At 41.6% G+C, this 16,892-nt stretch overlaps 1 protein-coding gene across 2 annotated transcripts in view; it reads left to right on the plus strand.

The window, feature by feature from the left end:
* lrp5 (low density lipoprotein receptor-related protein 5) overlaps positions 1-16,620 on the plus strand; it is an 80,823-nt gene extending 64,203 nt beyond the window's left edge. Inside the window, exons 20-29 of one of the 2 annotated variants that reach the window (XM_079163536.1) lie at positions 447-652; positions 777-967; positions 2,015-2,224; positions 2,321-2,446; positions 3,602-3,838; positions 5,011-5,121; positions 5,212-5,451; positions 5,922-6,064; positions 6,380-6,477; positions 13,403-16,620. In XM_079163536.1, the coding sequence (XP_079019662.1) occupies positions 447-652; positions 777-967; positions 2,015-2,224; positions 2,321-2,446; positions 3,602-3,838; positions 5,011-5,121; positions 5,212-5,451; positions 5,922-6,064; positions 6,380-6,477; positions 13,403-13,727 (1,887 nt within the window). In that variant the 3' untranslated portion in view covers positions 13,728-16,620. Of the gene's footprint in view, positions 1-446; positions 653-776; positions 968-2,014; positions 2,225-2,320; positions 2,447-3,601; positions 3,839-5,010; positions 5,452-5,921; positions 6,065-6,379; positions 6,478-13,402 lie in introns of both variants that reach the window. The other variant, XM_079163535.1, reaches the window with a different exon arrangement.
* The last annotated feature ends 272 nt before the right edge of the window (positions 16,621-16,892 follow it).

A 16,892-nucleotide genomic window follows, 5' to 3' on the forward strand; every position in this document is an offset into this window, starting at 1 on the left:
TATTGGGGGGTTTAGCTCCAGAATATGTAGCCGACCTACGAGCCTGAATGCATCCTGGGATCCTCTGGTAGGTCGGTCCTGGCCGTTCCCTGGTCAAACCTTCAAAATAAAGGTCAGCGGGCCTTTTCTGTTGTGGAATGACCAGATCAGGGAACACATCGTATTCTTTTAAATCACTTTTTAAAAAACTCACTATTTCAGACTTTTCCGGCTTTTTATTGATTTAACTGTTGTTTTATTATCTTTTGTTGTGTTAATCATACTATTTTATTAACTGGTTGCTTTTTTATTGTATGTAAAGCTTTTTGTAACGTGTTTTAAAGTGCTTTATGTATGAAGGCATTATTTTCATTTTCTCAATGAGTCAGGATTATCTATAAAGCGCCACATGACTAAATAACAAATTGAGTGAAATGTTGAACTCATGAACTTTGATCCGTTTGCAGTCGTCCATGATCGTGAGCAGCAGTGTTCAGCCGGTGGACAACCAGCTCCACGACCTGAGCCTGGACCCCTACAGCCGCCACATATACTGGACCTGTGAGACAACCAACACCGTCAACGTCCAGAGGATGGACGGACACATCGTGGGCGTGGTCCTGAAGGACGACACCGACAGGCCACGGGCCATTGTGGTCAACGCTGAGAAAGGGTGAGCTCTTTTTTTTTTTACTTCCGCAAAAGAATGCACTGTGTACTGTGAATGTACTGGGGTTTATCTGCAGCTATGAGCGATGTCCCATAGCAATGTGTCTTTGTCCCCCCCTTCCTTGCAGATACATGTATTTCACCACAGTGCAGGAGCGCTCAGCTAAGATCGAGGGAGCCAGTCTGGACGGGACAGAGAGAGAGTCTCTGTTCACCACTGGTCTGATCAGACCAGTGGCTCTGGCTCTGGACAACAAACTGGGGAAACTGTTCTGGGTCGATGCCGACCTCAAACACATCGAGAGCAGTGACCTGACGGGTGAGTTACCGTAAACAGACATGATTAAAACAAAACAAGAAAAACGTGCCCTCCTGCACCTTTAAACCCTCTGAACCAGAAGTAGTTTCAGGGTGTTTTCTTTGCTCTTGTCACATTTGTGTGTCTGTGACTTTGATAAAAAAAATAGTTTTGATTGATTATTTGGCTACATTTCATTCAGGAAGTGTTCGTAACAAATGATATATTCAAGGACAATAATATCTGATTTGACTGTTTCTGGCTATGAAATTTGGCTTAATTTTGGTGTTTGTTGTGGTTCAGATAAATGAAGAACTACCAAACATAACAGAAATGTACAATAAAGACACAATATGTAATACACAGATTCACCAAACTTGTTGTAAATCTGTTAGCAACGCCCTAAAATATTCCATTTAAATATGCTGGTTAAGTTTCATTCACAACACTGTCACCAAAGAGTAAAAGGAAGGAGTTCACTCCATGCAGCAGTGTCACTGGAGTAAATATTACAGTGAAGCTGCTGTACTGTGACAGAAATAAACAGGAAGTTAGATGGTTAAAAAAAAGTCTACCTAAAGCAAAGCGGCCCATTAAATGACAGGCGGTCGAGAGGAAGTGACAGTCACAGATATTTTGGACCAGAGAGCATCACAGCCTTCATCAGGGGACACTAGTCACTAGAACTCCCAAAATCCTAGAGAACCCTCAGTAAACTGGCAAGACATGATGATGCTGATTTAGAATATTCAGTTTGTTTTAGGTATATATTTTATATTTAATTCTTAAAAGTCTGCTCATGACTCATACGTGACTCAGTGTGGACCACTCCTGAATGTTGTTTGTATGTGAGATAATATTCTGTGTATGTATTTACGTTCACCCGAGAGCACCGACATGTTCTCTTCTTTGTACACATCTTGATCATAATTCTTAAAGTTAAAGAATTCTTTTCCAAATTATCAGCTGAAAAAATGACTTATCAGATATGTATCGTTTAGTTTTTTGACTGAATTGGTGGGGACAAACTGTTTTCTTTCTTCTTATCTGATGAAATCGTTCCACCAGGAGCCAATCGCATCGTCCTCCAGGACTCCAACATTTTGCAGCCAACGGGGCTGACGGTTCTGGGCGATCATCTGTACTGGATCGACCGGCAGCAGCAGATGATCGAGAGGGTGGACAAGTTGACCGGAGACGGACGCACGCGCATACAGGGACGGATATCCTACCTGACCTCCATCCACGCTGTGGAGGAGATGGACCCACAGGAGTTTGGTACGGACAGCACTAGTTACTGCCGTGTCCTTTGCAACAGATTGCATAAGTCAGGCTTTGTTGGGTGGTGTGCAATAATTAGTTTCCTCTCCCCAGCATCCCATCCTTGTTCCCGTGACAACGGGGGCTGCTCCCACATCTGCATCGCTAAGGGTGACGGAACACCTCGCTGCTCCTGTCCCATGCACCTGGTGCTACTGCAGAACCTGCTGCACTGTGGAGGTGAGCAAAGAAACCCTGCCTACAGGATAACGGCCCGGTCGGACCCAGAGTAGCTCCCCATTCATTTCAATGTGGAGCAGAGTGAAATGAATTATATCAACCTGCTTTGCTTTGCATTACGACTTCAGAGAAGAAGAGATGTCTGCATGATAAAACGCTGTGTAATTAATAACTTTATGCAGTGAATGTTTACAGCCCAGCCCACATTATTTCCTTCCCCCTCTGCTTTAGGCCATACGGTGTTAAAATTGACAGGTATTTTAGATTTAGTCTTAGTCTTTCTCTTAAGACAAAATGCTTGTTAGTTTTAGTTACATTTTAAAAACATCTTCTTTTTTTAAGTTTAGTCAATTTTATCCTTCGTAGTTTTAGCTTGTTTTAGTCAAAAGACAACTCTAAACATTTTATTCCAGTTTTAGTTGATAAAAAGTCATTTGAATGAACTTTTAGTCAAAATGTTTGCGCTCTTCATTTTGTCACCTATCTTGGGATTTTGACTTTGTTCTGTGTCAAATGTCCCGTTTTCAGTCATCAGATTATATTGAACATTTCTGTCAGCCTAGTCCAGCTAAAAGCAAGGATTTTGTCATTTTAGGCAAATTGAAGTTGCATTTTATACATTAGAATAGATTTGATCTTGATGAAAAACACAAATTGAATGATTAAGAATACAGTTTTGCCACCCCGAGTCTTCCTGACTGTGCTCAATAGTGATGGGCGGGTTAGTGAGTTGCACCCATCAGGTCGATTATGAGAGCCGATCTGCACCATTGTGTTGTATGTGACCCAAGAAGAAAAGACACGGACTCAGCGCTACAGTGTGTGTTGTCTGTGTTTGAAAGAGCAAGACAGAGATTGAAAAAGAAAAGGTGAAAACGTGACGAAAATAAGAGATTTGGTCAATTCTTTTATTATTGAAACTACATTTTAGTCTCCTCTTTTTTCCGTCAACGATACTGCATGTTGATATCGTCACGCTTAATGTTTAATGACGTCGGTCTCGTCATCGCTTCATCATGGAGCCAAAGGTTATTGACGAACATATTCCGTCACAGTTTTTGTTAAACAGAACTGACACTACCCCACGAGTCTGACCGCCGGGATGCTCCCCACGCTGAACGTTTGCTGCCTCGTCTCTCTCCCTGTCCATATCAGAGCCTCCCACCTGCTCCACGGAGCAGTTCACCTGCTCCACGGGGGAGATCGACTGCATCCCGATGGCCTGGCGATGCGACGGCTTCCCCGAGTGCGACGACAGCAGCGACGAAGAGAACTGCCCCGTCTGCTCAGCCTTCCAGTTCCAGTGTGACAAAGGAGGCTGCATTGATGCCCAGCGGCGCTGCAACGGCGAACCGGACTGCGCCGATCACTCCGATGAGCAGGACTGCGAAAGTGGGTTCTCGCACGGGAACTGTGAATATTAGCTTTTAGATGATACGCTAATACTGTAGAAATAAAGTTCTGAGTCAGTTAAATGTTCTCGAAGATACAGTGCTGTAATGGATCAGGATTTTTATTTTATCCAGTTAAAAATTACAGCAGGTGGCTCTAAGAGAACCCACACACCCAGCCATAAAGGAAGTCTACAGAACCCTCACCTGCACTTTACATTACAACAGCCAGTGTAGCTCACAGTCTCAGAGTATTGTAACGGCCTTTCACTACGTCTGCATTTGTTAGCAGTTCGGACTGTGTTGGTGTAAAAGGGTTCCTGTTCATCAGGTTCATCGAAAACAGTACTGAAAACACTTAACATCATAACATTTATAAATTATAGGGTGCTAAAATCATAATTTACAATTATTTTGGTCATTATTGAGCCCATGACCCTCTGATGAAAGTATTGCAATATTTATGCATTTGTAGTATTAACAACTGGGCGTCTGTGGCGACATTCCCGGGAATAAAGATGCTTTATTATAGTTTTTCTCCATTGTACACACAAAAAAATGGAACAATGCACACAATTCTGTGTGTTGAAAAATGGAATGTGGCAAAAATAGTCATTTTTTACCTCTAATATCTTGTTTTCATAATCGTTGGAAGACAAAATCTTAATTTAAAAATAAAACTTAATTAGTTGCCCAGCCCTATTATGAATACATTTATGATCCACATATTGTATGAATTTAAAAAAGAAAAAGCTCCTCCACCCCACAGATGAGAGTAGTAGAAACACTGGTGTAGTAGAAACACTGCTGTTATAGTGCTGTCATAGTCACAGTAGTAAAGTAGAATGCACTTGATGGGTCAGAGACCAAAAGCCTCTTTTCGTAATAGTTTTTATACATTTATTGGGAGAGTACTATGAGTGCAAATGAATACATGTCCAGATAATTGATCAAATGTACTAACATGTGTTTAGTATAAGACCTTCAGCAACCTTTTGACATTTGGACATAGTGGTAAATAATCAAATGAAAACAGTCTCAATTCTATTTAGATGCAGGGTTTTATGTGTAATTGTTGATCAAATGAAACTGGAGGCCTGTCTTCTAACACATCGCCATACAAGACCTTATTATTAGTAAGAAAACTGACCATCTGTGTCTTGTGTCCTCCAGCCATCTGCCCTCCGAACCAGTTCCGCTGTGGTGACAACCAGTGTATCACCAAGAAACAACAGTGTGACAACTACTCTGACTGTCCCGACGGATCAGATGAGCTTGCCTGTGGTAAAAACACTGAAATATACTGTAAGCACAAGTGTTGTTTCTGGTCAAGTACTTGTCCCCTGACTCTGCATCCTTTGCTTCTGCTTCTAGAGTTTGTGTCTCCTCCCTCCAGTGGCATCCCCAACGCCGGGCCCAACACCATCGGTCCGGTCATCGCCATCATCCTGCTCGTCTTCGTGATCGGTGGAGCTTACTTCGTCTGCCAGCGTGTGGTGTGTCGGCGCTACAAGGGCCCCAGTGGAACGTTTCCCCACGAGTACATCAGTGGTACGCCCCACGTGCCCCTCAACTTCATCGCCCCCAGCAGCTCGCAGCATGGCACCTTCCAAGGTAAGATCAGACAGGCAGCGTGTGTTTTTTCAATATCTGGAGGGAAGAAGAGAACAGAGACAGAGCATGGAGAGAGCGAAATAAGTGAAGCGCCAGAGCGAGTTTATACGTGTTGAGTTGGGAAAACGTTGATGGAAGATTCCAGCCTCCACTTTAAAAGGGAAAATCAAGCTAGCCCCTATGGGGGCGACCGTAGCACATGGGGTAGAGATAAACATTTACAAAATCATTTTTTGAATCTAAAACAAAATGTATTAATAATAAATTAAGAACCATTTTATATATATTTATATATACTACTGCCTGTAAGCTGTATTTCAGAGAGAAATTGACTCAATTGTGTAAATAATTAGCCAAACTTGATAATAAAGAATACATATAAGAAGAAGAAAATTATAGTTAGAAGGAAAATATTGAGATAATATATATTTACTATATAAGGTAAGTAAAGTGTGAACTGCTGTGTGCAGGTATTTCTTGTGGGAAGTCCATGATGAGCTCAGTCAGCCTGATGGGCAGCAGCAGCAGTGGAGCTCCTCTGTATGACAGGAACCATGTGACCGGAGCCTCGTCCAGCAGCTCATCATCTACCAAGGGAGCCTTCTACCCCCAGGTCCACAATAACACACACACATATCCTTGTACTTCTACGTTTATGAGGACCCTCATTAATTTAAAACATTTCCTAGCCCTTTACCCTAACCATCAAGACTGAATGCCTGACCCCCAATCATACCCTCACCCTAACCTAAACCTATTTCTAACCTGAATCTTAACACCAAGTCTTAACCCTCAAACGGGCCTTTGAAAAAGGGAGGTAAAAAATATATGGTCCTCACTATGTAGCAAGTACACATACACACACAGTCTGTGTGCACACTGTTTCCTGTCCACAGTCAGATAACACAGGGATCATTTCTGTCTGCAGATCCTGAACCCTCCTCCGTCCCCGGCTACTGACCGCTCTCTCTACAACACAGAGATCTTCTACTCCTCCAACAGTCCGTCCACCACCAGATCATACAGGTAACACACACTCACTCCGTCTCACACACACACTCTCCTGGCTCTATTGTTGTCCACTGCTGGGTCATGGCTGCAACCCATGCTGTCCAGTCAAACAATTCCACAGAACTATTAAATTCTTGTGGAGATCCTGGATTTTTCAAAGACCCCCAAAAAAAAAATGTACAATTTATTCTGATTGAAGTGATGTGATTGACACGAGACACTAAGATTGAGATCTTAATCATATTATCATACGATGGCTCCAGCTATAGTTGAGGTATCTTTTTGATTGCTATAGAAAAAGGAAACCTCTGAAAGGGGAGTTCAAAAACAGATGAAATGCAATAGAAGTAGAGATGCGCCAATTCCCGATTTTTCTGACCTGCCCATTACGATTTTTGCTGATTTCGATTTTTTCTCTCTCAGTATGTTAGAAAAATTCTCGCGAGACCGATTGAAAATCATTAATCAGTTAACATTTATTCTTTGCAAAGAAGGAGACAGAGTTGATTCACATACAGTATACATGGATCAAGGCTGCTCAGAGGTCTGACTCTGAGCCTCGGATATTTATACCAAGTAAACAATACAGTGTCACAGGCAATACGTCACGAAAGCATAACACACACACAAAATGGCTTCCACGCCATGTAGTAGTCAGGAGGCTATGTTCTCATAACATAGCTCTGTACCCATCTTAACGCTCCCACAGTCCTTATTATCATTGTGTGTTCTTTCGCATAGACTAAACAACTGTGGTGAGGCAGTTCACACAACAAGGACACATAAGGACACCAAGCTTTTAAAGCACACCTTATAATTAGTCATTTAGATTTTCCCCAACATAACCCACCTGTTTATACTATTGTATAACTTCTAAAATCAAAATGAATAAACGAATCAACGTCCTTCCACCTTCTATAAAATTGAAAAAAATGTCCTGGTGTAAACAAAACATAAACAAGACATCAATGTGTATTTTTGAATGTAATGTAAAAATGTTTAAAGCATAAACACAAACAAAAACAAAAACAATAAAATTAAATGTATCAAGAATACATATATATTTTAATGTTATATGAATTATACTAAGAGTACCACATTGAATAAAAAGAATGTTCTAACAAACATTCTGTGTACTGTATTACTGCAATCATCATTTCGTCTTTTTTCTCGATTTTCAACATATGAATCATCATTAATTTACAGTTCAGTGTAAACATTTCGTTGAGTAGTCACTTCCCAGTTCCTCGCCATCCCGCTAGGAATTCTGTAAGTACACTAGAGTATGTTCAGTGATGTTAACATCATTTCATCGCTGCATTAATCTCCCCAAACATGGGATGAAAGTTCAATCCAGATGAACCAAACATTTTTGTAGACTCCTCCCCCTTTCCACCTGCAACACCTCCTGAGCTCTCTACCATATTGCTGCTCACCAAAATAGCACTGATTCCAACCCCGCAGCAATTTGATTTCCCCCAGGGACCCCAATGTCATCCATGTACACAGACTGACTGAAACTGCCAGATGGGCTGACCTTTATGGTCGTGGTCTGTCTCTAGGAGTTTACGCAGGAGCCATCCATAAGTAATGCATAGAATGCCATCACCAACTCGTGCCAATGCACGAGCCGCTCCACTGCTTAGCTTATCTCCACAGAACCACCAGGTGTCAGCTCTGGGCATCGTTCGCTTCCATCAGTTGTCTGTGAGATGTTTACATATTACGCACCATATCAAGGTCCTCACAGGAACTCATTCTGAAAACAAATAGTTTGCTGCATCGGGTGAGAAACAGTGCAATCAACAGGTGGCAACAAATAGTGCAGAGTGACCCAATTGCTGCTACTAGGCAGTTTGAGGAGAAGTAAACAATTGTACGGCACATTTGAACCCTGTTGGATTATTTTCTAGTTCCAAGCATGTAATGTTAGTGTAGTTGTCATTTGTATTTATTAATTGTCAATTTAATCTGCCTAAATTCCCACCATAAATTGAAACTCGCTAAAGCAAAGCAAAACATAGTTATGCTTAGGCCACATAGCCCTGTCTATCTAAATTTACCAATTTCCGCGATGTTAGTTCTACCACTGAGCTCTTCTGTTTCTTAAAAACACCACTAAATCCCTCTGAGCGTGTTAGTATGTTCACTGGTCAGACAAGCGGTCCCAGAGACTTTCGCTTCCCTGCTCTTCCAGACTCACTCAGAGGAAGCAGGTGTCCCAAGATTAAGAGTTATCAGTGTACAATTGATTCACTTTTATATGCTCTCTGCTCTTCAGAGAGCTGTTGGTAATTTCTTTTCTTTTTAACATTTTTCTTTTTAATATATTTTGCTGTATTTTCCCCCATATCTTACAAATGGTTTAGACTCGTTAAGATATGTTTTCTTAATTTTAATTTAATTGTACCATTTATTCTTTCAATCAACCCTGCTAACTGTCGATGATAATAGCAATGATATTTCATGTTTATTCCAAATACCTCAGCCTAATGTTTTATCACCTTGCTTACAAAATGTGTATCATATTCACAATAATTTATTTCTGAAACTTAGTATTTCTTTAAGCTTTTGCTTCCCTAATAGCATCTCGATCCATTTAGACCTCTGTCAATTATTGTCAAACAATATTTCTTCCCTTCATATTAGTTTAGTTCAATGAAATCCCTGCAAATATGTTGAAATGGATTATATTTTGCACATATAATGCCAGAAATTTTTTTTAGTAATTTGTAAAGACCCTGCTTATCATAGATAACCTTCCCCCCTGTTGAGACATGGTTTAAACCCATGACTCAAAAGAACCGTATATCAATATAAGGTCTTAGGTAATATTAGTTTGCCCTCAGGTCATTCCCAGAACCTTTGTTGTTGTTGTTTTTTCAGTTTTGTTTATCCAATACCTTTTTTATTGCTGTGGAGCATCTGTTTGCATGTCTTTTAAGATCTCGTAATCTACTTTTGCACTTCAAAAGAAAGTTGGTCACTTGTTTTCTATGCACCCTTTTTTTTCCTGCTTCATCATCAGCTTTGCTGTTTCCTGTTGAAACAGGTCAGCACCTGTTTTGTGTGCTATGCATTTAAAAACCCGAATTGTACTGCATCTCGTAATTGTAATATAAATTCTCTATGTATAATAGGTTTGTTAGTTGATGTCACCATCTCTCTATTTTCCCATTGCTACGCAAACACCTGCAAGCATGAGTATGCATAGTTACTATCTGTATCTTAGTAACGACCTTGTCCTTTCCCCTCTCTGTGTCTGTGAGAGCGATTAGTTCTTCAGCTTTGTGCTGAAGAATGTGATGTTAGAGATTCAAATTTTAAAACCTTATTATTTGTCACTACTGCATATCCCGTTGCATTTTTACCATCTCAATAATTTTTACCCGTGTCATCAACAAACATAGTCACATCTGCATCTTTAAATGGAATGTAAAACCCCCTCAGTCTACTGTTTGTGTAAAAAACTTGTCATAATTTGGCAATCCCACCTGATGAACTTGTTAACATCTTTTTTAATATCATTAAAGCTTCGTCTGCTTCCAGAGTCCTGCACAACTTGTCATGTGCTCCCATAGTTTTATCATACATCAATTCTGATAAAGGTTTTCCTAATTCCGCGTAATTAGGAACCCAATTTCCACATAAATTAGTCATTTCTAAGAATAACATCATTTGTTTGTTTGTTTTTTTGTTTGCTTTGAGAATGGCTTCTTTTCTTTTGTCGATCGGCCATTTTTTGATAAACCATAACCCAAATATTTAAGTCTCTTTCCAAAGTTGGAGTTTGTTTCTGCTTACTTTATGACCTTGTTCCCAGAGAAACTTTAGCAGTGCAAGAGTATCCTCCTCGCACTCTTGTTGTGTCTTGGAACATATCAATATGTCATCTACATAAAGTAAGATTCTTCCCCTGGCTTTTTTAGTTGCATTCATTGTTTTCAAAACCTCTTCCTCAGCAGAGAAGAGGGTGAAAATGTCTCTCTTATTTTGTTTAAATTTAGATAAGTGCACAGCCTTTGCTGTGACCCTGAACCAGTTTATCAAGACTGCAGAAATAATTTTGTTAGTTTAGAAACCTCTTTCACACAACAGTCATTCGTTTATTCGAACCACTTTCATTCTCTGCCTAACAGGTTAACTGGACAGTTTAACACAAATGCTGTTTTGTCTGTAAACCTGCTTTGGGATCTTATGATCGTTGATGGTACCGATACATATTCTGCTTGTACATGCCCCAAAATCACACAAAATTACTACTTTACATCCTTCAATAACTCTAACCCCACAATTCTATTCGATATAGTTCTAATATTTCTATTTACTATTCTTTACCGTCAGTTTGTGCATCAATGTGTGTGTGCTTTTACATGACCTGATTTATCCGCTGAATTAGGTGTCCTGACGGCCTCCTCCTCCGATGTCCTCCTCCTGTCCACTCTCTTCCACACACAACCAAACTCCGCTTCGTAAAACTCCCGTCCATCCTCTCTGTCCCCTCCATCCGCTCTCTCTCCACGTTTCCCACTGTCCCGTCCACACCTGCCTCCGCGTCTTTGATTGTCTCGGAAACACACATTAAAACAAACAGGTTCAGATATTTCAAAGTCAAATATCATATTTTGTTTCCCTTTTTCCTTTTCATGGTTACGCTGCAACACTGTTGCTGTGTACAGTTAATAATACTGGTGGGTTTTGCTCACCATATTCTGTGCCCGATCTGGTGTGTGCTGGCCTGTAGAGCGGTCCGTTGGAGTCCTCGCTCATGAGTTTTTTTTTCAGCGCAGACACAATTTCAGCTGAATTGTCTGTGCTGGGATTTTTCGCGTTCGGGCCTGGCATGTCCAGAACAGTGGCAGGAGAAGAGCGGAGTGGAGTTTGGAGGATCAGGAGCCTGTTGAGCCTGTTGTGAGATGGCTGAAGGAGAAGCAGAGGGAAGGAGGTGGAGGAGGTCGCCCTCTGCACACCCCCTCACTAAAATGTACGCTTGGATACAAATCAGGAGAATTAGTCACGTTATTTTCGCATTTCTTTTATTATTCTTTATCTTGTTTTTTTTCTGTAGTCTTTACTCTCTTTTTATTCCCCTTGAATTTTTTATATCTGGTGAATCTCTAGTTGACATCCTATGACTGTCAATTTCTCATTAAACCCATATTTTCCTTCCATCTCTTTACATGTTTAATGCTTTCTTCATCTTCATCTTCATATATTTAATCTCTCCCTTTAAATTTTTATCTTCACTCCTCTTGCTCATGCATGAACCCATTATCTCTTATAGTTTAGTTAATTTTTTCTTTTACTTTAAATTATTATTATTATTATTATTATTAGTCCTCTTTGAAAATCACATATCTTCCTGAAAGCGGTCTTTTCTCAAACTTAACCTTATCTGAGAATCACACTTATAGGTCAATGATCTTTTTTCAAATTTCTAATTCTCCCAGTTTGCTCGTCAGCAAGGTCTGGGCTGGCATGGGAATAAATTTGTTTTAGGGTACTTAACCAGGTTCAGGCTCACGCACACCTTATAACCTATTTCTATTACCTGCAATGATTGTGGATTCCCAGAATCCCAGGTTGTAATGATTTCCAACGGCCTGGTTCACCAAAAGGAACTCGTCACGCCTCCTCCTCTGCAGCAGAATCCTGGCCTCTCAATTTGCCAAACTATCCTCGTGTGAGGATAGGGCTGAGGACTTTGTCCAGAGTCCTGGACTCTGTCGTGCACGATTTCAGGATCTCAAAGCTGGAGAGAAGTAGGAGATGTTGAATCCGGCTCGAAGGACCATCTATGTTAGAAAAATTCTCGCGAGACCGATTGAAAATCATTAATCAGTTAACATTTATTCTTTGCAAAGAAGGAGACAGAGTTGATTCACATACAGTATACATGGATCAAGGCTGCTCAGAGGTCTGACTCTGAGCCTCGGATATTTATACCAAGTAAACAATACAGTGTCACAGGCAATACGTCACGAAAGCATAACACACACACAAAATGGCTTCCACGCCATGTAGTAGTCAGGAGGCTATGTTCTCATAACATAGCTCTGTACCCATCTTAACGCTCCCACAGTCCTTATTATCATTTCAATCCAGGACATGCTGCTGAGTGTTCTTTCGCATAGACTAAACAACTGTGGTGAGGCAGTTCACACAACAAGGACACATAAGGACACCAAGCTTTTAAAGCACACCTTATAATTAGTCATTTAGATTTTCCCCAACACAGTACTATAAGGCTCCAGGCAAAATTTTTCCACCTCTGTCCTAAAAAATTACTTAAACCGCCCCAACGTCTGAATGGTAAAGATTCTAAATAGTAGCTTTTCATTGTCTTGTTAACATCCATATCTATAAAGGTTATTATTATTAAAACACACAATGATTGATAAGAAACACGTTAAGGATGAGGAAATAAATGATTGTATTTCATTTTTTTATATTTGCTCTGATTAAAAGAAATCTAGGCATTAGTTGTTTGAATGATGTATCATAAGCTGCTTCGAGCTAGTATCAGGAAGTTAAACACCACAAGTCCATCTCTAATATCTATTTTATGTTGCTGTGACAACAGCTCCTTCAAACAACTTGATTTATTCAAGTTTCTTGCCCGAATTTTACTGGGTAGAGGTTGAACGCATCATAATGCAAGTCAATGCGACCTTTGTCAGCGTTACCTGTTCAGCTCTGTGCTGATGAGCCGATTACTGTGAATGAATTACAATTGAATAAGTGTCTGATGAAGTTGGTTGTTCCAAATGTTTTTAAGATTGCTCCTCCACGGCTTATTTTGGACTTGGAGTTGTAACAAATTGCAAGCTTTATGTCTTCTTAACTCACGCTGAAGATCTTTCACACCACGTGTGTGTGCGACTGTGACGTAAAGGTGAACCTGAACCGTGATCTAAACAAACTGTCTCCTTCCCATCAGACCCTATCACCCAGTCCGCGGTGCCGCCCCGCCCACCACTCCCTGCAGCACCGACGTCTGCGACAGCGACTACACCCCCCATCACCCGGCGGCCGGGCCAGCGTCATCGGCGGGCCGCTGGAAGGCCGCTGGCCACGGCGGCCACGGCAAACACAACAAGTACTACATGGACCTGAACTCGGACTCGGACCCCTACCCTCCACCCCCCACCCCCCGCTCCCAGTACCTGTCGGCCGAGGAGAGCTGCCCCCCGTCCCCATCTACCGAGCGCTCCTACTTCCACCTGTGCCCCCCGCCCCCCTCGCCCTGCACCGACTCCTCGTGACCCCTCCCAACGGCCCCCGTATCTCCGTGAGGAAGGATGCAGTCCGCTCGCTACAAAGAACCGGCCTCGTCTGGCCCCCACTTTACCAGGGAAAGAACTCACGTGCCAACTTCCAGCCCTGACCGGCTCACACTCGCTGCTTTTGGTTGAGCTGGTTAGGCTCAAGTGCCTTGCTCAAGGTCCCCTACATCCCTGCGTCGGTCATCTCATCATTCCAGTCCCCTCGGAGCTCTCAGGGTGACCGGCATCGGATCAGTTCTACCACGTGTCCTGCTCTCACTTAGTCGTGGCAGGTTGCCTCATCGCAGGGCACAAAGGAGGAGATGATGTGTGAACACGGCCAGCAGCTCCCTCTTAGATTTTCATATCATCAAAAGAGGGAAACCTCCTTTGCCTCACTTCTCCATCAAAAGACCTCCATCTGTCCATACTCACAGTAACTGCTCCTGGCCTCCACTAAAACTCATCAGCACCAACCGAGTGAGTTACTGGTGTTGAGTGAGAGCGTCTCTTTCCTCTCAGCGTCCTTGTTGGCAGGACTGTATATAGTTTTTTAAATGATAGATAAATCAGGGAGGAATTATTTCACGATTTTATTCACGCTGGCTGATCCACCGCTCCGCACGAAAAACCTAGGACAGACGGACGCGGGAGCGTGAACGGGTGACGATGGCACAGCTGTTGTAGGATAAAAGAGAAAATAGCACATTCATGTGCGGAGGTATGAATGAACGAGCGGACGGATAGAATAGGGCCAAGATCAAAGTGTGAAAACTTTTTGTAAATATTTTTTTGAGGAATAGTGTCCCTCACATTTCAAATTGTGAATTATTTAGTCGTTGAACACAGGGGGGAGTGGTGGAGCTTTTCCCCAAATCAACCAAGAGACTAATCTGCCAACAGTCCTTCCTTTTAATTTCCCATGAAAGCACCATGTCACAACAACATACCAAATGAATATCAACGTGTAAAGCTATTGTACATATGTGTAATGAAGTCAATGATTGAGTTGTGAGAAGTGAATCTGAACCTCTGCCGTGGAGTCTTCTTCACCCTCATCGTCCCGTTTACCAAAAGTATGTTTGCTGCTATCGTGTACATACTCTATCAGTTATTATTATGACGTATAATTAAACCGAAAGCCCCAAATTACCACTCTCATACTGACAGTAGACCATGAAGCTATTTTACAGTTAATAACAAATTATTCTTATAGCGACTTTTGTTATTCGTATTTCTGTTTGTGTGTAGATCATCGCGTATGTGTCGGTCGCCGTGTTTGGGTTTGAAGGAGTCTTTTTTTTGGGGGGGGGGTTGAAAAGTGAAAGAGTTCCAGCTGAGACATTTAGTTCAGAGCTGTTGCAGAAATCAAACTGAAGGTCTTGGTGTGCTTCAGATGCATTTGTGGTTGTTCTGTCCTCAACACACCTGGCTGACCGTAGAGAGTGCTTTGCTGGTGGAAAAGGCGCATCGCACGGACATAAAGAGCTTTTTTTGTATTTTGCTGTCTTTTTCCCTTTTTTAATTTTTTTAGAGCAACCCTGGAATGAGTGCCAACATTAGCTTAGCACAAACCATGAACTGTATGGTCCCTAATAGTTCAACTTATCCCCATACAACGGTCCGTATGATTGCTCCTCATTTTTCGTGTGTTTTCCTACGAAAGCCAGCAACAGGTGTCAATTTCCGCTCTATGCATTGCATACAGTCTTTTCAAAATAAACTTCCGTCTTCACAGGAAACAACAGTTTAGGTTTAGTCAACAAAACCATTCAGTTAGGTTTAGGAAAAGATCGTCATTTGAGTTAAAACAACAACGTACGTGCTGTTACTGAAGTACCAAGTTACCTGATGAAAACATCAACATGGCCTCTCGTAGCTTTGTTGGACCCGCGCATTCCTACAAAGTACGTCACATTATCTTTGGTAGGTTATGCTACGAATGCTGGATGTGACGCAACCTGAATAGTTATTAGAACAGTTTATCAATCCAGTACTGCACTAATTTGCCTCCTGCTGTTTGTAAGTTCAGATCATGGTTAGTAAACTTATAAAGCTCGTCACCGCAATGAGAGAAAATGCTGATGACGTCAGGTGCTTTTCTGCTCTGAGTTATTTCAACTCGAGCCAAAGACGGAAGGTGCTCAGCAACGCAGTATCAGCGTGCGAAACACTTCATTGAATCATTGAAAACAATACAAAAAAGGTGCACCGGGCTGCTAAAGCACGCTGCGTCTGATCCGGACCTCACTCAGTCCGACAAGCACACCGAGGCCTTGAGTTGCTCACCTCCAGTATAGTGAACCTATCTATGAAACACCGCTGTGAAGTTTAAATACCTTCCCAAAAAAAAGAAACGTCGCCATTGCATAGGCTTCAGGTCTTTTCTTGGAGGTGGAGACCAACTGTGTCTTCAGGGTTAATCCAGCACTTAATATCATGTTTTCACATTAGCTGGTATCAAAAAGTGGGAAGATGTTTTATGCACTTAGAAAAAAGAAAAGAGATTATTTCCCAGGAATTAAAGGAAGACTTTTCACCCTGGCTGTAGAGTTACACACCAAGCTTCCTCTAAGCTGGCCTTGCTGTCGCATTTGGATCACAGTTTAAGTTTGAGCCCACAGGAACCTCTCATGTCATTTCCTGGTGTGATGCCTTCAAACCCTCACAGGGACATTCCTGGAGAGGATCTCTATGTGCTCTGAACTCTGAGCAGCACAACTCATTTATATATTAAGGGCTATAGGCCCCGCCTCAAGCCACTGTGTCAGTAAAAACTCCTTAAAACCTGTATTTGTTGTCTCAGTTAAAAATGCTTTATGTAATGTACACTTGTGACAATTTTTTTTGTATCAAAAGCATTTTTATATAATAAAGGTTCTATTTTAAGGAATTTTGTTGCATCTGCATTAGCCTCGAGTTGAAGGATCGATTAGCGCTGAGGTTTCCTGATGGAACCAACGACCTTCTGACCGCTCTACGTGAGGCTCAGCCGTCCCACAACATACAGAGAGAACCGGTAACACAACGTCCCACACAGACGGAGAGTAAGGGTGGGAATATTGTCAATATGAATTACACTACTAACTATAATGAGAGCAATAACACTAATACCAATATGGTTGGATGGTTCAGGTGAGCTTTCCTAATTATAAGCTTCATCAA

The sequence above is a fragment of the Pholis gunnellus genome (genome assembly GCF_910591455.1).
Source record: "Pholis gunnellus genome assembly, chromosome: 7".
Lineage (NCBI taxonomy): Eukaryota > Metazoa > Chordata > Actinopteri > Perciformes > Pholidae > Pholis > Pholis gunnellus.